The following is a 20,907-nucleotide window of genomic DNA, read 5'->3' as shown; positions in this document are numbered from 1 at the left end:
AAGATATATATAATTTTAATTAACATTACAAGATCTCCTGCATCATAATCTATAACACCATATTGATAATTTCCAAAAAGGCATGGTCTCCCTAACCAATGCTTAAAACCATGTACAAAAATGAGGTTTTAGTGTTGAAATGATTTGAATATTTCACAGTACTATCTTGGGAAAAAATTATTATAGTTTAAGGAAAAGGCACAAAGTCAAATTTGATGTCTAACAAACTTCCCCAAAAAATCAGTTATATAATTAAGAGTGTTCTATATAAGATGATTAGTATCAACAAAACAAGAAACATCAAAAGAGTAAAGATATCACTAGAATAAAACTGGTATCTTCCACCATGACTATCTCAAGCCCTAAGTTTTAAAAAGAGCTCCTCAGCCTCTGCTGTGATCAACTGCCTCACTGTGAGTACCTCAGCCCCACTATGAGCAGATGACCCTCACTGTCCTCCTCAGCCCCACTATGAGCAGATGACCCTCACTGTCCTCCTCAGCCCCACTATGAGCAGATGACCCTCACTGTGTCCTCCTCAGCCCCACTATGAGCAGATGACCCTCACTGTGAGTACCTCAGCCCCACTATGAACAGATGACCCTCACTGTCCTCCTCAGCCCCACTATGAGCAGATCACCCTCACTGTGAGTACCTCAGCCCCACTATGAGCAGATGACCCTCACTGTGTCCTCCTCAGCCCCACTATGAGCAGATGACCCTCACTGTCCTCCTCAGCCCCACTATGAGCAGATGACCCTCACTGTGTCCTCCTCAGCCCCACTATGAGCAGATGACCCTCACTGTGTCCTCCTCAGCCCCACTATGAGCAGATGACCCTCACTGTGAGTACCTCAGCCCCACTATGAGCAGATGACCCTCACTGTGTCCTCCTCAGCCCCACTATGAGCAGATCACCCTCACTGTCCTCCTCAGCCCCACTATGAGCAGATCACCCTCACTGTGAGTACCTCAGCCCCACTATGAGCAGATGACCCTCACTGTGTCCTCCTCAGCCCCACTATGAGCAGATGACCCTCACTGTGTCCTCCTCAGCCCCACTATGAGCAGATGACCCTCACTGTGTCCTCCTCAGCCCCACTATGAGCAGATGACCCTCACTGTGTCCTCCTCAGCCCCACTATGAGCAGATGACCCTCACTGTGTCCTCCTCAGCCCCACTATGAGCAGATGACCCTCACTGTGTCCTCCTCAGCCCCACTATGAGCAGATGACCCTCACTGTGTCCTCCTCAGCCCCACTATGAGCAGATGACCCTCACTGTGTCCTCCTCAGCCCCACTATGAGCAGATGACCCTCACTGTGTCCTCCTCAGCCCCACTATGAGCAGATGACCCTCACTGTGTCCTCCTCAGCCCCACTATGAGCAGATGACCCTCACTGTGTCCTCCTCAGCCCCACTATCAGCAACTCACCCTCACTGTGTGCTCCCCAACCTCACTGAGCAGTGGCCTCACTGTGTGCTCCCCAACCTCACTGAGCAGTGGCCTCACTGTGTGCTCGCAGCCTCAGTATGAGCTCCTCATGCCCACTGTATGCAACGGCTTCACTGTAAGTGCTTCAGCTTCACTGGAAGTACCTCCGCCTCACTGTGAGCAACTGCCTCACCATGAGCAGCTTGCTATGAGCAGCTCACCTTCACTGGGAGCACTTCAGCCTCTGGGGTGATCAAAAGCCTCAGTGAGTACTTCAGCCTGACTGTGAGCACTGTCACCATCCACTGAACACCACAGAAATACTTGGAACTGGGATTTCCAAAAGTAACCTGGCTAGTCAGGATCGCCTCACTGAACTCTGACCTAGAAAGCTCTCCAATTTGCAGCACAGCAAACCACCATCTTTCCACATCAATGACCAGGTCATGAGCCCAGCCTACATATGCCATGGGATCTTTCCATAGTTTTTATACACACTGTCCAAAATTTTAAGAATAAATAAAATGAATACACAATGAAGCAAAACACCTTAACGTGTTTTATTACCAAATATGAATTTGATTCCTGATAGCATTTTTCTTATTACAAATACAATGTTTAAACAGATTTGCCTATATCAAAAGTTGAAGGTGTCTCTGAGGGTTATTTACATGTTAATTAAATATAGTAGGATAAAGACAAACTGCTGTTACTGACAAATATTTACATATTAATGAAATCTTGACTAGCAAAGACATTGTGTGATCAAAAAGAATTATAGGAACCATTTTCCTGAGGCAGTTCAGCCATTCAGAATATGTTCTGCTCTATTTGAGGATTATATGTTCTAAAACCATTCATAAGGTCACTCAAGTTTATAAGAAAATGAATAGGAAAAGAAAAGTGCTATCTCTATGAAAAGTAAAATTTTTTTGCAATCAATAGCACTAAGTCTATTAATTCAACTTTTGGGGAAAAGACATCGGCTTAAAAACAAACAAGAAGGGTGGAGGGAGGTGCCTCTTGAGCAACCTCAGCTTCAGCTGAAAACAGAAGCTCATCCTAAGTCACTCTAAAACAGTACTGCAAACAATTAATTGTTAATTCCAGTTTCAGAGCCTGGGTCATAACTGCCCCAGAAATGTTTGATAATAACCCCCATTCTGCTGATCTTCAGAATATACCATGAAAACAAATATGCATAATAAGAATACAAAATACAAACAAATGCTCCAACCCCAATCTTGAGACATTTGATAAGAGGAAATAAAGTTAGTCATCACACACTAATTTTGAGTAATTACCAGCATCCAAGACAGTTAGCATCAACAATAATGACAGACTGCTTATGCTACAACATTTACTTTTAATATTAGTTTTTATCTTCTTAATCAGATAAAGTGCCCCAAAGACATTTCCCCTTAAATAATAAAATGAAAACAAATCAGGACAACATCTCGAATATCCACCATAACAAGAAATGGACAAGCCAACAATCACTCCAGCCAAACCCACCGCCAAGATGCTCCCCCTGATACCTAAGACTCAGAAGGGCTAACACAGTCCATTTATAGACTGTTCCTCTCTCCTGATGGTTGTCTCAGAGGCCACTGCTAGAGACAGACCCAAAACACAGCCACTTCCCTCTCTACTCACAGCAACAGAGAGACAATCTATACAAGGAGGGAAGCAATTAGGAGATAACTGATCAAAGTTCCATTCTTAAAGCAAACAGTATTTCTATATTTCTCTTGAGAATCAAAAAGGGAAAACAGTAAAATGTAATGTGATTTTTTTTCAATTTTCTATTGGAATTGTTTACATTTCCAATGTTATTCCCTTTCATGGTTTCCTCTCCACAAACCCCCTATCCCATTGCACCTCCCCCTGCTTCTATGAGGGTGCTCACCTACCCACCAACTCCCACCTCCGCACCCTGGCATTTCCCCACACTGCATCATTGGGCCTTCACAGAACCTCTCCTCCCACCTATGCCTAACAAGGCCATCCTCTGCTACATATGCAGCGGGAGCCACGTGTCCCTCCTCGTGTACTCTTTGGTGGGTAGTTTAGTCCCTGGGAGCTCTGCGGGGTCTGATTGGTGATTTTGTTTTTCCTATGCAAACCCTTTCAGCTCCTTCAGTCCATTCTCTAATGCCTCCTCTGGGGACCAGGTGCTCAGTCAAATGGTTAACTGCAAGTATCTCCCTGTTCATTTGTCAGGCTGTGGCAGAGACTCTCAGGAGACAGCTATGTCAGGCTGCTGTCAGCATGCACTTCTGGGCACCGGCAATAGTGTCTGGGTTTGGTGTCTAAATGGGCTGGATCCCCAGGTGGGGTGTCTCTGGATGGCCTTTCCTACAGTCTCTGGTCCAAACTTTTGCCTCCATATTTCCTCCCGTGAGTATTTTGTTCCCCATTTCAAAGGACTGAAACATCTACAGTTTGGTCTTTCATCTTGAGCTTCATCTGCTCTGTGAATTATATCTTGGGTATACTGAGCTTTTCGATTACTATCCACTTATCAGTAAGTGCATACCATGTGTGTTCTTTTGGGATTGGGTTACCTCACTCAGGATGATAGTTTCTAGTTCCACCCATTTCCCTAACAATTTCATGAAGTCATTGTTTTTAATAGCTAAGTAATTGTGTAAATTGTGTAAATGTTCCACATTTTCTGTATCCATTCTTTTGTTGAAAGACATCTAGGTTCTTTACAGCTCTGGCTAACATAAATAAGGCTGCTATGAACATATTTGAGCATGTGTCCTTGTTAGATGTTGGGTCATCTTTTGGGAATATGTCCAAGAGTGGAATAGCTGAGTCCTGAGGAAGTACTATGTCCAATTTTCTGAGGAACCTCTAAACTGATTTCCAGAGTGGTTGTATCAGCTTGCAATCCCACCAACAATGGAGGAGTGTTTCTCTTTCTCAACATCCTTGCCAGCATCTGCTGTCATCTGAGTTTATGATCTTAGCAATTCTGACTGGTATGAGGTAGAATCTCAGGGTCGTTTGGATTTGCATTTCCCTAACGACTAAGGATGTTGAACATTTCTTTAGGTGCTTCTCAGCCATTTGATATTTCTCAGTTGAGAATTCTTTGTTTAGCTTCGTCCTCCATTTTTAATAGGGTTATTTGGTTCTCTAAAGTCTAACTTCTTGAGTTCTCTATACATATTGGATATTAGCCCTTTGTCAGATGTAAGATTGATAAAGATCTTTTCCCAGTCTATTAGTTGCCATTTTGTCTTATTGACAGTGTCCTTTGCCTTACAGAAGTTTTGCAATTTCATGAGGTCCCATTTGTCAATTCTTGATCTTTGAGCATAAGCCATTGATGTTCAGGAAAATTTCCCCTGTGCCTATGTGTTCAAGGCTCTTCCCCACTTTCTCTTCTATGAGTTTGGGTGAACCTAGTTTTACGTGGAGGTCTTTGATCCACTTCGACTTGAGCTTTGTACAAGAGATAAGAATAAATCGATTTGCATTCTTCTACATGGTGACCGCCAGTTGAAGCAGCACCATTTGTTGAAAATGATGTCTTTTTTCCACTGGATGGTTTTATCTCCGTTGTCAAACATCAAGTGATCATAGGTGTGTGGATTTACTTCTCAGTCTTCAATTCTATTCCACTGATCTACCTGCCTGTCTCTTTACCAATACCATACAGTTTTTTTCACGACTGCTCTGTAATCCAACTTCAAGTCGGGATGGTGAGTCTTCTAGAAGTTCTTTATTTTTGCAAATAGTTTTTTGCTATCCTGGGTTTTTTTTGCTATTCCAAATGAATTTGCAAAATGCTCTTTCTAACTCTATGAAGAATTGCATTGGAATTTTGATGGGGATTGCACTGAATCTGTAGATTGCTTTCTTTCAGCAAGATGGCTATTTTTACTATGATGATCCTGCCAGTCCATGAGTAATGTGATTTTACCATGGGCACTATTTTATTACAGCAATGAAAATATTGAGAGGACAGACATAATAAACTAAGAGGACACAATAGACTTTTTAAAACTTCAGGAAAAAACATTGATAATGGAAACACTAGGCTACATAAATCATAAGTAAGCTAAGATTTCATACTTCGTTCTTGGAAATTATGTTTATTAATCCGGGTTATGCACTTTCCATTCATTGGGTTACCAAGTGCTGATATTATAAGCCACTAAGCCTGTTGTTGATTCACTCTCAACTAGGGATTATTTGGGGACATCAATGGCACCTTGACAATTAGTGATAGAACACTGTTGAGTATATGAGCAGTCGCAGATTACTTATTCCAACTGTTTATTTTCTACTTAGACATTCCAAAATCACACGCTAGATTTTCAAGGCTTAGATCCAACCCTTGCCCTCTCCAAGAAGCTTTTTCTGATCCTCTAGAAATTCTTTTCCTGATTTTTTTGCAGTGGCAATCTCTATCTCTAAGCTTATCTGTATTCATTTTGTGTGAATGAATCATTTAAATTTGTATTACATTTTATTGTGTATATATGTATCTGTATGTATTTGGGCATGTACCTGCCACAAGTCAAGTGCACAGGTCAAAGGACAGCATATGAGAGTTAGTTCTCTTCTTCCAACACATGGGTCATCAGGCCTGACAACAAGGGCCTTTACCCACAGAGCCTTTGGTCCACTACACACTCTCATCTTAAAACAGATTATTAGGTCAGCATTATCAATATCTAGCTTGCTATCCTTCTCTACTAGATTATAATTTATCTGGAAAAGAATATATTATATTCCTATGTCTAGCTACCTACCAAACTAATAAAATGCCTATTTATATAACAAAAAAAAATTAGCTAAAACTTCTACTGAAAAACACAAACTCTTATGTGATTCAAGTATTCTTTAAGCTACTTTTTCAAAAGAAACAAAATAATTTAGAAATATCTTAATTTTAAATCAGTCTCATGTATACACTCATGACTAGTTGTAAATTTCAGTGAAAAAAGATTAAAACTAAAAACAAACCAAAAACTCCTTTACAAGATAGCGATGATATATTCTTTGTAGCAAACAACCTTCCAGAATATTTATAAAATATTTATAAAACTATAAAATTAAATCCATAGACACCAAGGTTAGGATCTAAGCCTTGAAAATCCAGTGAGTGACTTTGGAAAGTCTGAATAAAAAAGGGACAGTTGGATGAGTATGAAATGAGTACAAAGTATAAAATGTGGCTTTTCAAGGAAAATAAACACAGTGCTTTACATTCTGATGAAAACTGCCTGGAGACAATGCTGACTTCATTGAAAATGTTTCAAATGTTGCATTTCAGAGAACTCCAGATTGCTATTAATGATGCAGTGATAAAAGTTGTATAAATGATTTGGAGTCAGGAATATTAGTTTCTGCCTACAGTCCCAGCACTGAGGAGACTAAGGCAGGAGGCTAGCCTGAGTCACACGTTGAATTCAAGGCCAGCACAGACTAAATAACAAGCCTTTGTCTCAACTCTCCCCATCAAAAATTATATTAATGGTTTAAAATATAGGGTTAATCGATTTAATTTTAAATAAAGGTAAGTCAATTTGACATAATCAAATCTGTTCTAAAACTGCTCACTTAGTCATGTTTACACTTAACCTTGATACTATGGCATATAAGTTGTTGGGGAACTAAACAAAAAGAAATCAGAAGTGTGGGAACACATTATTAATTAAAACAAAACCAGTAAAGAAAAAAGGAAACATCTGCAACACCGTGGCCATTCACAGTCCTCTGCATGGGACAGCAAACTTCAGAGTCAAACCTTCAACTGGCAAGTGATCTCATTAAATTTCCATAATTATAGACACTTAACCTGCAAATCTGCCTCAGTGACAGGTTCCTGGATCATAAGAAGAAATTGCAAAAGACATTCTATTCCATGAACAAAATCTCAACACTCACACTATAAATACTTTGCAATAATAAAACAAAATAAATATTGTGTATTCTTGTGACAATTCAGGAATATTCATAATGAATATTTTATGAACTAGTAAACATGTTGAAGAATTCCATATGCTTAAGTAAAAAACTTACTTCCATGTGTTAAAAGTACACACTGGAACTGGAGAAATGAATGACTCAATAGTTAAGAGAACCTGCTGCTCTTGCAGCAGACCCGGGTCCAATTCCCAATACCCACCTGACAACTCACAACCACCTATAATTCTAGTTCTAAGAGTACAATGCCCCCTTCTGGTCTCCACAGACACCAGGCACACCAGTGGCATATATGTGTATGTATATGCATATGTGTATATATATGTGTGTATGTGTGTGTATACATATATGTACATACGTACATACAGGCAAAATACTTGTACATAAAAAATGTCAAAATAATATTTTTTAATTCAAGTGAATTAAGTCTGTGTACAATGCAGTAATAATGGAAGAGCTTTTTACAAAAAAGAGATATTAGTAAAACACTAGATAAATAAATCTGCAAGTACTTCATTGTGTTCTATAATGAGTTGGTTATAATGATTTCAAATGTAATTAGTTGTAGCCCCATAAATTGACACACTAGCAAACAACATACAGACAGCATATTCCATGATGCCAATTTTCTCTGCAGGATGGCAAACATTTTGATGGTGAGGCAAAAATGCTACAAAGTCCACGCTAAAGAACTATTCCTTCAGTTTATGACTCCTACCAAGAGCATCTCACAGTGTTTGAAACATGACTTGAGAATTTTATATGGTTGTAGTTATAGCTATCCTTGAGGCACATGAACACAAAACAGCACTCAGCCAATCAGACACACCGATTCCCACATCCATGAATACTCCTCAGTGGCAACCAGCTCCTTCTTCTTCCAATAAGTACATCAGATGCCATTCCAACCATTCCTAAAATTTCAAGTTTCCATCACGTTTCTGTTGTCTTCCTCCTTCTACGTTCTAAAGGTCACAACCTGCCAGTGTCTTGTTTCTGGCTTCTGAACAGAAGCTGTCCTTCTCTGTTCCTTCCAGGCCATGGTTTAGTACTGTGTGTTGGATGCATCGGTTCACACAGATCTAACTAACCATGCTAGATGTTGACCATCACTGTACCAATGCCATTAACTTCAAATCTCGAACACGTCCTGAAGTTTCCAGTTTCTTTGAATGATCTGCATCATGCAAAGATTTTTAGTAATGCACGTTCCACAATACAGCAGAAATGATAACTCACTAACTTCTCATTCTGGAGTATGTGCTCTGTATGTATTAATGAGATGGAAATCCAGACTTACAGAAACAGTTCCTTCTCTGTTTTCTTCCAGTATTTCTGAATACAAACTTAATCCAATAGGAAAATTAAGTCAGTAAATATTATACAGTGTCAAAGAAGCACAAAAGGACAAACCTTAGTAGAGAACTAACTCTCTGTTAATAACTCCTAACGGCAGGCACTTGGGTACTGTCCCAGGTGGCTTCTTCATGCACGTGTCTTAATAACTTTTGTCAATCTGATATAAGATGGAGTCATCTGAGAAGAGGGAGGGAGCTCTTTGAGAAAACTCTTGCATCAAACTACACTACAGGCAAAGTGGTAGAGCATTTTCTTGCTACCTGATCACGAATGTAGAAGAGCTCAGCCCATGGCAGCACCACGATACATGGAGCGAGTGATTCTTCAGGATGGTAAAATTCAGGCTCAGCAAGCCAGCAGGCAGAGTCCCTCATGGTTTGCACTTTAGTTCCTGCCTCAAAATTCCTGCCCTCATTTTGATGATTTATTACAAACTGTAAGTGGTCAATAAGCCCCTTTATCCCAAGTTGCATTTATTTGTGGTTTTTAATCACAGTAATAAAAATGCTAAACTGGCACAGCCATTCCTTACTTCATCCTCACAGCAGGAAGGACTCAGTGCTTTAATCACACCATTCACAGGAGAGAAGTGCCACTAAGAAGGTAACCCAGATCCTGAGTTTTAGGTGCATGACTTCCACAGACAACTACATCATCCCCATTACCTCTTCAGCAGTCAGTCTGAAAAGATGTCACAGGAAGAAATGGTGGCAAAATTAAAAAAAAAAATCTAAACTAAAAAAAAAAAAAAGAATTTTTAAATGTTTTATAGATACTCAAAACTATGAAAAATAAAATGTAATGAGTATCTCTATTAAGCAAACAAAGATCCTAACAAAGACTCTTAAGAAATGTCACTTTAGGACTTTAAAACAGCTAATCAAAATTTTAAAAAGAATATAAAATGTAAAGATTTCTGCAAAGATGACATAAAAACCTGGGACAAACAAAGATGCAATTTCAGAGCTTTACACCAGTGATGCCTCATCAATGTCTCACACACACACACACACACACACACACACACACACACACACACAAGGATTTAACAGTGACAATGAAGCACAAGACTGATAAAGGTTGGATCTGTCAAATCCAGCTAGTGAGGGACAGAGACAGCTCAGGGGTTTACAGTGCTCCTGCCCTTACACAGGACCCGGGCTCACCTTCCAGCACCCACGTCAGGAGGCCCGTCACTGCCCGTAATCCAGCTCCCAGGGTTCAGACACCTCCAGCCTCCATAAGCATTTGCAAGCACACCCACCTACACACACACACACACACACACACACACACACACACACTCACACTCACACTCATACACACACACACACACTCACACACACACTCACTCACACACACACACTCACACTCACACACATACACACACACACACACTCACACACACACACACATCCCTATATAACTGAGATGACAAATAATTATAAAAGTACTGACTAATCAGAACCATCCCAGATTGGCCAGTGCAATGTCTCCTCCAGAGGTGAGCTCTGTGCTTGGCTGGTGCAGTCCCATTGTGATGAGTGGCCATGGTCACTTTGGCACCTCTCCTGAGCCCTTCCAGTTACCCCACCAAGAGCAATCTGGTTGAATGGGGACAGAACAGGTAATAGGACAGACACACAGATGCTACAAGCAAAAGCCAGATTGCCAGACCTGGCAAGCAAACTTCACCTGGTATTCAAAGCCCTTTAAACGAATACTGACAACTTTCCTTAGAAAACTTTCTGGAAAAGAATAGCAATATATGCAATTTGCTAAAATAAATTCTCAGACTAACGGAAGACTCACTGTCTGATCTATGAGCCACGCATTCTGGTAGAAAGACAAAGCACAAAGATCAACATGGGAAGCCTCATACACAGCGATGATCAGGAAACAGCAGCCCGAGAGCCCATTGAAGGGACAGCATGGCCACACAGCATCTAAATTGAGGCAACGTCTCAAACACAGTCCGTTCTGCTTTGTACACTACTATGTTCTGCTCTGCCTCGATCCCCCACCCACAGCCTTCCTAAGACTGAATCCCCCAAAGAGCACAGTAGCCTGGGGATGCGGCTTCCTGTCTTAGCCCCTAGTGCTGGAACTGCTGTGGCTCCGGAGTGCACTGCACTCTGGCTTCCAGCTTCCGCTTCCACTCTCCCTGACGCTGGACCTGTCCTTTCACCTGTTCTCACCGCTCTCTTCACTCACCGTTTTTCTCCTGTTTTACCTGTTGGTTTCATATTACTCCCTAGTTAACCTGAACTGATTCTCCTTTCATTCCTATACTCCTTAACTAATAAATCACTACAAGCCATATTCTCTTTCACCCACACAGAGCTTACTCCACTCCTAAGCACACCTGCAACCTCTTATTTCTTTTATTTTTAATGGACATTCTCTGTATTTACACTTCAGATGTTATCCCCTTCCCTCAATTCCATCCCCCTCCCCCTCCCCATGCCTCCATGAAGGAGCTCCCTCTCCCAACCACCCTCTTCACCTCAGCACGTTGGCATTCCCCTACACTGAGAAAACGAGCCTTCACTGGACCAAAGGTCTCTCTTCCCACTGATGCCAGAGAATACTATCCTCCGCTATATATGCAACTGAAGCCCTGGGTCTCTCCATGCAAACTCATTGGTTGGTGTTTTAGTCCCTGGGAGCTGTGGTGGGTTTGGTTAGTTGACCTTTTGTTCTTCCCATGGGGTTGCAGAACCTTTCAGCTACTTCAGTCCTTTCTCTAGCTCCTTCATTGGGATCATCATGTTCAGTTAGATGGTGAGCTGCAAGCATCCTCTTCTGTATCAGTATGGCTCTGGCAGAGCCTCTGAGGAGACATCCATATCAGATTCCTGCCAGTAAGCACTACTTGGGCAACCTCTTATTTCAATGGAAGGACCAAAATTACAGTCACCCTTGAGTTGTCTTTAAGAAGAGTTAATGTGCCCTGTGTCATGCTGGCCTATAATCCCAGTATTTAGCAGCCTTAGAAGCAGGAAGTCATTGCATGCTGGAGGCTGTCCTGGAGGCTGTCTGTAAGGTGAGTTCCAGGCAAGCAAGAGCTCCTTAGTGAGACTCTTATCTCAAACACCAAACAGAATGTAAAAATTAAAGAAATATTAGTTTCCAGGTATGTGAGTCCCCCAACGACTGGAGTGGGAGCTGCCTCTAAAGCTCTTTCCTATCTGTGGATCTTGTTCCTGAAACTGGGCTGTCTTGTCTGGCCTCAGTGGGAGCAGATGAGACAAGTCCTACAGAGACTTGATGTGCGGGGGTTGGGGATACCCAGGGAGGACATATACTCTCTCAGAAGAGGAGAGAGGGAATGGAGGGAACAGAGGGAAAGGGATTGTACAGGGTGAGAACGAGGAGGGTGCAACAGTGATCAGGAGGCAAAGTGAAAACACTAATCAATGAGGAAAAAGTGGCAATTCTGAAATCTGGTCTCTGCAGAGGCCTAGGGTGCAGACGCCCTGCTGTGACCATTCATCGAACACCCTTGATTTGACATGAAGAGTACTAGTCCAGCTGATGTACTCAGAACTCCCCTTCCTGTGCGCCAGCACAGGCTGCAGATATGCCAGTGGCCCTAGTCTTGTCAGAACCTCAGCTAAGTTTCTGAAAGAGATAATTAATTCAAGCACAAACTTAGCCCAGGCATTAAATTTAGTCAAAAAACAAGTCATGTGAAGATGGCCCTATCTTCATAAATATATTTTTGCTCATTTTAACTAAGTTTTAAAATGTCACTTTTTAAAATGTACAGTGTCTACATTAAACACACACACACACACACACACACACACACACACACAGAACCATAATCAATAAAACAGAGTAGCATACCAAGCCTCCGGCAACAAAACAGCGTATTGGTGTGGAGAGGTGGTTTCTGGGAAATTGGAGAGGATAGCAAGGCGATGAGGGAGCAGATCGGAGCCATGGTATGTCAGCAGGATTTCCAGGGCTTGTACATTGCTCTCCTGTAGGAAATACAAGGCACATGTGTCTACTATGAACCTTAGAAATAAAGGACTGATGTTTATGACACATTCCAAACTTTGCATGCAGGTTTGATGAGTTATTTTGAAATACGCTTTGTTTTTCCTTATTTTCATGTTTCTCAACCTAACACTATAAGGTTATTTATTTTAAAACTCTGATGTTTTAAAAATATAATTCCATTTTCTGTGCAGTTGCTAATATTATAACAGAAAAGAGAGTGTAACAGTGTATGCATGCGCTAACATTAAACTACACAGCTCGAAGAGTTAGTGTTAATAACCATAATTATTCTATTTGCGAAAAGCAATTACCCGAGCGTACGTTCTTGCTGAGAGAACAATATTCTGACTTCTGAACTTCTTAAAAAATTCAGCATCATATCTCTGTTCCGATGCATGCGGCGCCCCTAGGATTTCCTGAGGGAAACAATGACAACAAGTAGGCTTCCAAATACCGTGACAGGAACTAGTAATCCCTTATGCCTCTGCCTCCCGAAATAAGACCCAAAATAGTTGATTTCAAGTATCAACTGTTAACTAAAACACTTTCTTTTTAGGGACTATATTTTTTATACGTGTTACTAACATGTTAGATCTATAAATAGATGAAATGATTAAAAACTGAATTGATCTCTGTAGGACACCCAAACCACCTGCTAACAACAAATAAGCAAGGATTACCTGGCTACTCTCATGGGTACCTACCACGGCTACGTGAAAATGCCCGACGAGGTTGGCACCTGTTACAGTGAGTGACGGTAACTGCAAGTGAGCCTTTCGTTCACTCAGGAACCACAAATGAACTCAGTGCCCACCACCTCCTGCGGGCCCTGTGAGAAGCACTGGAGAAAGAGCCAACAACACTTCCCCTGCCTTCGCATAGCTTACAGCCTAGTAAGACATGAGCCAAGTGCATCTTCTTTGAAAGCATTTGTGCAGCACCAGAGACCTCTAAGCCTGAAGTAGGTATCAGATGATATGAGAAAATTGCTGTGAATTGTGTTTAAAAATGTCATAGTTCTTTTTTAAAGTCCATATTAGAGATACAGACACATAGATTAAAATGATAGAATCTCTGGGGTTTTCATAGAAATATTTAAGTAAAAGGAAAGATAGATGTGAGGAAATAAAAACAAAAAGCTGTAATGTTGACACATGTTGAAAATGTTTGAGATTACAAAAAAGTATCTCTGGATGCACCATGTTAGCCTCTCTGAATCTCTTCATGATTAAGTTTCTTATAATGAAAGGCTAAAACCGTTCTGACGAACTTAAAATCAAAAGGCTCAAATGAACAGTGGGTACTCATCATACGACCTGTTCTTTCCTAGTCAATTACAAACTTTTACAGATTTTCTAAACCTCCAACATCCTCAGCCACCACTCTGCTGAAAGCACTGAGTTTGAGCTGGTACTATTTGATGGAACCTCAGCATCCAACCCATCAAAACTGCAAGTCTGCCTGCCCCTGCAGCAGTACGATTCTCCTTCCTTCAGTGATGACCACAGCAAACATACCTCTCAACCATCCATGTCTCAAAGCTGCACCCATTCTCTGGACCCCATTTCAACTTTCTATCATCATGAAAGTATGTCTTTTTGTTATTTTCCTACTGGTAGTGGCTTGCTTTGTGTGTCAACTTGACACAAACTGGAGTTATCTAAAAGGAGGGAAACTTAATTAAGAAAATGCCTCCATAAGATCTGGCTGTAAGGTATTCTTTATTAGTAATTGATAGGGGGTTGAAGGGGGGTACAGCCAACTGTGAGTGGTTCTGTCCTTGGGCTGGTGGCCCGGGGTTTTATAAGAAAACGGGCTAAGCAAGCCATGGAAAGCAAGCCAGTAGGCACCATCTCTCCATGGTCTCTGTATCAGTGCTTGTCTCCAGGATCCTGCCCCGTTTGAATTCTGTTCTGATTTCTTTCAATGATGAACATTCCTGTGGAAGTAGAAACCAAATAAACCCTTTCCTCCCCAACTTGCTTTTTGGACATGATGTTTTGTCACAGCAATAGAAGTCCTGACTGAGACACTTGCATTAATAAATGTCTCCCATCCCTCTACTGGCTGGTTTCCATTAACATATAAACAATATCCCTTCCCCACTTTGCTATAACAACTCAAAGCAAGCATACATTCTCACAGACATGCCCTCTTCATTCATGCCCTAGCCTGTACCTAGCACTCGATTCTCAACATTAGCTCCTAACCAGTGAGATCTACTTATGCTTCCTACTCATCTGGAGACGCTACTTACCTCTCCAAGTCTCAGTTTTCATAGTCACAAAACAAGGACACTGAGGATGGCCCCAAGGGCTGCTAGGAAATGACCAAATTATCAAGACTAAGTACACAGGGCAGTGAATGATAGGCTGTGGAGGTTAGTTTTGAAGAAACACTATACACACTTTCAACAGATTTTTCAAGGTCTGCAGTAAGTCAAATACCATGCTGAGCTCCAGAGTTAGGAAAACAAAGAAGATAAAACTCTGAATTCTACCCTCCTGTGTCTTATCAATATAATGCCTCTGCTTACTACCAACTAGTTGATGGTAACTTCCTTACAGAGGCCCCTTGGGCATCTCCAGGAAGAGTTCAATAAATTCCTCTGCTTCACCGACTTTCCACACTGTTACCATGACTTAACGCCTGTATGCTGAGGATTCCATGAAAACCATTGCTCATGTCTCCCGACATCCAGCAATAGCATCATATCATAGCTGGCGTGTAGAAAGCACCGAAGTAAAATGTAAGTGAATTCGTTCGCTTTTGTCTTATTTACATGGCATTAATAAAGTCAGCCATGCCTGATGGAAATGCAAAGATACCTCTAACATGACGGACCAAGCAAGCACGAGAGCCAGACGTTCCCATTACAGACTTTTAATAGCCAAGTTCATCCAAACCATCTACTTTCTAAAAGGTTAATTTCCAAAAAAGAGTGGTCTCAGAAGTATTCTAAAGGTCAGTATCATAATATATAACAATACACTTGCTAATGTCATACAGAGGATAGTAATTCAATAGCCAATGAATAATGAAAGAAAATTAAGTACACAAATTCAACACTGCAAGTATCTTTTCTAAGATATTATTATCCAATAAAATGAAAATGAACTATGAAATTAATGAACCACACTATACAGACATACAGTTCCAAATATATTTATTCTTAATATTACCTTAAAATGTCACCAAAAAATGAAAAGAATATGCTTTAAAGGAATATAACCGTCCAACAACCAAGCCAGCTGCAGCTAATAAGCTCATCAGAAACTCTCCATAGCTTTCTCATATTAAATTATATTCTCATTCTTAACAGTCACAGAAAGAACTCAGTTTTAGTGAGGGTTTCCTTCCCCTCCTCTCTACTTTCTCCTCTTCCTTCTTCTTTTTTGGGGGGTTTGGGGGGTGGGAGAGAAGGTCTGGAATTTACTATATAATCCAGGCTGGCTTCATACTCAGATATCCATCTGCCTCTGCCTTCTAAGTACTTAGCATATACCAACATGCCTGGCTGCTGCTACTTCTTTATCTTCCTTCCTCCTCCTCCTCCTCCTCCTCCTCCTCCTCCTCCTCTTCTTTCTTTTCTTCTTCTTTCTTCTCCCCCTCTTCTTCTTTCTTCTCTTCTTTCTCCTCCTTCCTCCTCCTCCTCCTCCTCCTCCTCCTCCTCCTCCTCCTCCTTCTTCTCTCTCTCTCTCTCTCTCTCTCTCTCTCTCTCTCTCTCTCTCTCTCTCAATGCTTGGTGAGCAAGTATAAGGATCTAATGGCATTCTTCTATGTATGATTTCCATTTGGAATGACCACCTTTTCTTTTCTAGTTTTGTTTGAGAGCATTTCAAGGGGTGAGGAATCCAAGACTTCTTGGTTTACATGCGTGATCATTAGTATCAAGTACCTTCAGCATTCTAGAACTACTCGTGCCACAGGCCAAGAGTGTGGCCATGTAAGAGAGGCCCAACGGACTGAACGAGGAAACAATGTCTGAGCCCAAACTAGAGGTCAGTACCTGGGGAAACCTGAAAGCATAGATCCATTGCTCGGCAGTAGAAAACTTGCCTAGGCAAATGTGATTCTGAATCTCCCCAGATGGGAAAAGAAAAAACCTGAATGGGTCATGTGAAAAACAAGCAAACAAACTAACTTACTAAACCATTCACAGCTATTGAAAGGCGTCTCATCTTCATTTGAGTGGGATTGATTTATTGATTTATTGGTTTATTTTTGGGTGGTTTTCGTCTTTTGAGATAAGGTCTCACTATGCAGCCCAGGCTGCTCTCAAATTCAACACAATTCCTCTGCCTCAGCTTCCAAAATGTCTACCATTACAAGCATGTTTCTTCCATGTTTAAGACTCTCTAAACTGATACAGCACTAATAAAGTTCAACATGGGGACAAAGAAGTATTTCGCTATTAAATTCAAAAGTGGCTCTAATAAAGATCGAGGATCAACCAACTAAATCTAACTAAATCAACTAGGAAATCATTAAAATGGGTACGAATATCTGTTCTATAAATATTGAACTCAGTGTGTCCTGAAATTCCACCTAGAACCAACTCTGTGCCATTACCTGCAAATACACAATAAGGGCCTGTGTAGGAACAGACGACTCGTACGGCTGCCGGAGAACATCGTTCCTTACCTCGTATGTTGCCAGCCGATCCAAGAATGTTAATAACTTCAGTCTACAACGGCACATCTCCTTTTGTTCCAGGGTCAACCTATGTGGAAGAACTCAAGTGAGCTGCTTACATTTATAGACATATGCTTCTGTTCACTGACACATGCTGGCTCTCTGAGGCAAAAGAGCATGAAAATAGCCCATGTACCCTTCAGTCTACAGCTCTTAGTACTGTATGTAAAATCACAAGAGCTAAATAAAAAGTAATGCATTCAGGTTGCTGAAGTAACTTAGCAACTCACACTAGTAAGTAGCATAGGAAAATGAGCAGAGATTTTGTTTCCCAGGGAGCAATAATTAATGAATGACTTACTTTGAAAAGTTCACTAATTTCAGCAATTCCTGTCTCTTCTTAAGCTCTTTCTGCCGTTTGTTCTTGGCAGGAGCTTTGTCTGTCGGGAAAAGTTCCTCATAGGCGATGCTGTCAATGTCTACGTCACCCGGTAAGGTAAATCTGCAAAAAAGAAAAGAACTCATTTGATTTTTATTAAGTTGACATTCTGTTTGTTTTTTTCTTCGTGTAATAGAAGGTTGCTTTACCCTACTGTGACCAAACAGAAAAAAAAAAATATATCGTTTTCAGATTCTGCCAAACAGCACAGTTCATTCACTGTTTCCACAGCACAGGTCATGAAGCTAAGCAGTGATCACAGACATTTAAAACAAGGAAAGGCCATCGACCTAGGGAAACAATGAACAGGGTTAGATCAGGTTTTATGATTGAAATCACTTCTGTCTATAATCTACCCTTAATCCTTTTTTTTTTTTTTTTTTTTTTTTTTGGTGGAAGCAAATGATTAATTTAATGCATTACTAAGGTTTGAGCTGATAGCCAAAGGCTGTCACAGTACACACAGAGGCAGGTGATGACTGTCTTTTATGGGGACCAAAGACAGGCCAAGATAATTTTGGTTTGTGATCTGCTCTATTCTACCTTGCACAATCACAGGAAGTTCTATTTGGTCGATGTGCAGCTTTTAGGGAACTTCAGTTCAGAGTACCTTTCTACATCATGTGACACATTTTCGTATTTGTGATAGAACATTCAATATCACTGTATTTCCTCTGACCCATACAGTACAGTATGACCACAGCATTCATCCCATAAACCTGGCTGGGACTCTGTGCCTCTCAAACAACCTCTCATCTCCTCTCCTTTGCCCTTCCTCAGCTCTGGTAGCCACTGTTTTGCTCACTGGCTAAAAGACGTTGGCTTTCTCAGATTGCACATCTGAAGTAAGTCCACATATAACTTCATTTACGTTACAATGCCTTGTGACTGGCATTCACGTCCATTTATATTGTTGTAAAGAATAAGAATTTGTACCTGCTTTTCAAGGTTTATTTGATTTTTATGTGTATGTATAAGTGTGTGCATCATGTGTATGCACCATGATCACTGTGGTACCCACAGAGGCCAAAAGACAGAGGAAGATCAATAGAACTGAAGTTACAGGCAATTGTAAGTCCCAGGGAATCCGGGAAACAAGCCTAGAACTTCTACAAGAGCAGTAAATGTTTTGTTTGCTTATTTCAAGATTTATCTACTTTACATGTGTGCACACATATGTACCTGGAAATCGGGTCCCCTAGAACTAGAGCAAAAGCAGTTGTGAGGTGCACAGTGTAGATGCTGACAACCAAACTCGGGGGCCTCTGAAACAGCAACAAGTGTTTTGAAACATTGAGCCATTTTTCTAGGCCCCAACCTTGTGGTTTTATATGCAAAATAATGATTCTACTATTCAACTGTGTGAATGTGTTGCATTTTACTTATATGTTTATTTGTTGTTGGACAGCATCATTGATTCTGTCTTAACTTCTGTGTCTTAGCTGTTTTAAATTCAGGTATACATTTATCTCCTTAATAAAACATTTTCATTTCCTTCTTATAAATATACATTAACAGAATCCTTGGATCACAAGGTTTTTCTCTTTTTAATATCTTGAGGAACCTACATTTCATTTTCCATGATGGTCACATTAATTTACAGTCTCACTAAAATTGTGTAAGAATTTCTCTTTCAAAGGCCATCCAGAGACTGCCCCAACTGAGGATCTATAGCATATGTAGCCACCAAACCCAGACAAGTCAAGTAAGTCAAATATGCCCAAAAGATACTGAGTGTGACCCTACAGGTTCTTAGTGCCATGGAGCCCTATCATGTAATAAGCCTGAGAAGACCCGGTGTGCCTCAGCATCAAACCATTGCCTACAGATATACTTAACTAAAGGGAGACAGCACCAGTCAACTGCAAAAGCTTCAACAGGCTCAGTGTCTACCTGGCCCAGTGCTGCAGCCTCAGCTTTCTCCAAGAGACTTTTGCAGTGAGTGCAAACTTCCAAAACCAACCTGCCATCATCCGCACCCTTCCCTATGATGACGAGAGCCTCCAGGTCTGTGCCTTTCAAGCCGTACTGCAGCAGTTCCTTGGCAGCATCCACGTTCTCAGGAACTCTCTCCAAACACTCATGGAGAACCCAAGACCTCTTCTTGATTTTACTCTACATACAAATAAATAAATAAATAAACAGAGGCATTTAAGAATGGAGTACACCTTATAAAACCTGATGATCACTTTCCAGAATTATAACTAGACAGAAGGCATCAGCCATTAAAGGACTTGGTCCTTACAAATTGCTAACTCGCTTTACCGTTGCTCACAGACTCTGGATACGGAAGATGTGGCTCCACAGAATTTTATTTTCAGGTTTTATTTGTTTAAGTTTTCATACAATATATTTTGATCATATTCTTTCCTAACCACAGTTCCTCCCAGATGCTAATATCCCTACTGAATCAACTTCATGTTTTTTCTCTCTCTCTATCACTACTTCTACCTCTACCTCTATCTCTATCTAATTCTCTCTCTTGCACAGGAGGAAATATAGACAAAGTATGGAGCAGAGACTGAAGGAAAGGCCATCCAGAGACTCTCCACCCAGGGATCCATCCCATGTACAGTCACCAAACCCAGACAATACTGCAGATGCCAAGATACATGCTGACAGGATCCTGATACAGCTGTCTCCTGAGAGGCTCTGCCAGATCAAGACAAACACAGAGTCAGATGCTCTCAACCAACCACTGAACTGAGAATGAGGTCCCCAATGAAAGAGTTAGAAAAAGGACTGAAGGGATTTTCAACCCCATTGGAAGAACAACATTATCCAACCAGACCACCCAGAGCTCCCAGAGACTAAACCATCAATCAAAGAGTACACATGGAAAGACCCATGACTCCAACCACATATGTAGTGGAAGATGGCCTTTGACCCTGTAAAGATTCAATACCTCAGTATAGGGGAATTCCAGGGCAGGGAGGTGGGAGGAAGTGAGTGGGTGGGTGGGGGAACACTCTCACAGAGGCCAGGGGAGGGGCATTCTCTTCTTTGTCTGAAGGTATTCCTTCAACTTCTCTTCACTGATTTATTTGTAATCTCTGCTAGTGTTCTTCAGCAGGCCCT

General features: G+C 41.1%; 1 protein-coding gene across 5 annotated transcripts in view; it reads right to left on the bottom strand.

Moving 5' to 3' along the window:
- NBAS (NBAS subunit of NRZ tethering complex) overlaps window positions 1-20,907 on the bottom strand; it is a gene marked incomplete at its 5' end in the record, with an annotated part of 273,478 nt that overhangs the window by 197,072 nt on the left and 55,499 nt on the right. For all 5 annotated transcript variants that reach the window (XM_080914068.1, XM_080914069.1, XM_080914070.1 and 2 more), the window contains 5 exons: window positions 12,597-12,733; window positions 13,067-13,171; window positions 17,400-17,478; window positions 17,752-17,892; window positions 19,793-19,944. In XM_080914068.1, the coding sequence (XP_080770194.1) occupies window positions 12,597-12,733; window positions 13,067-13,171; window positions 17,400-17,478; window positions 17,752-17,892; window positions 19,793-19,944 (614 nt within the window). The remainder of the gene's footprint in view (window positions 1-12,596; window positions 12,734-13,066; window positions 13,172-17,399; window positions 17,479-17,751; window positions 17,893-19,792; window positions 19,945-20,907) is intronic.

Source organism: Micromys minutus (genome assembly GCF_963924665.1).
Source record: "Micromys minutus genome assembly, chromosome: 1".
NCBI classification, from domain to species: Eukaryota; Metazoa; Chordata; class Mammalia; order Rodentia; family Muridae; genus Micromys; species Micromys minutus.
This window is presented reverse-complemented; position numbering and strand designations above follow the sequence as displayed.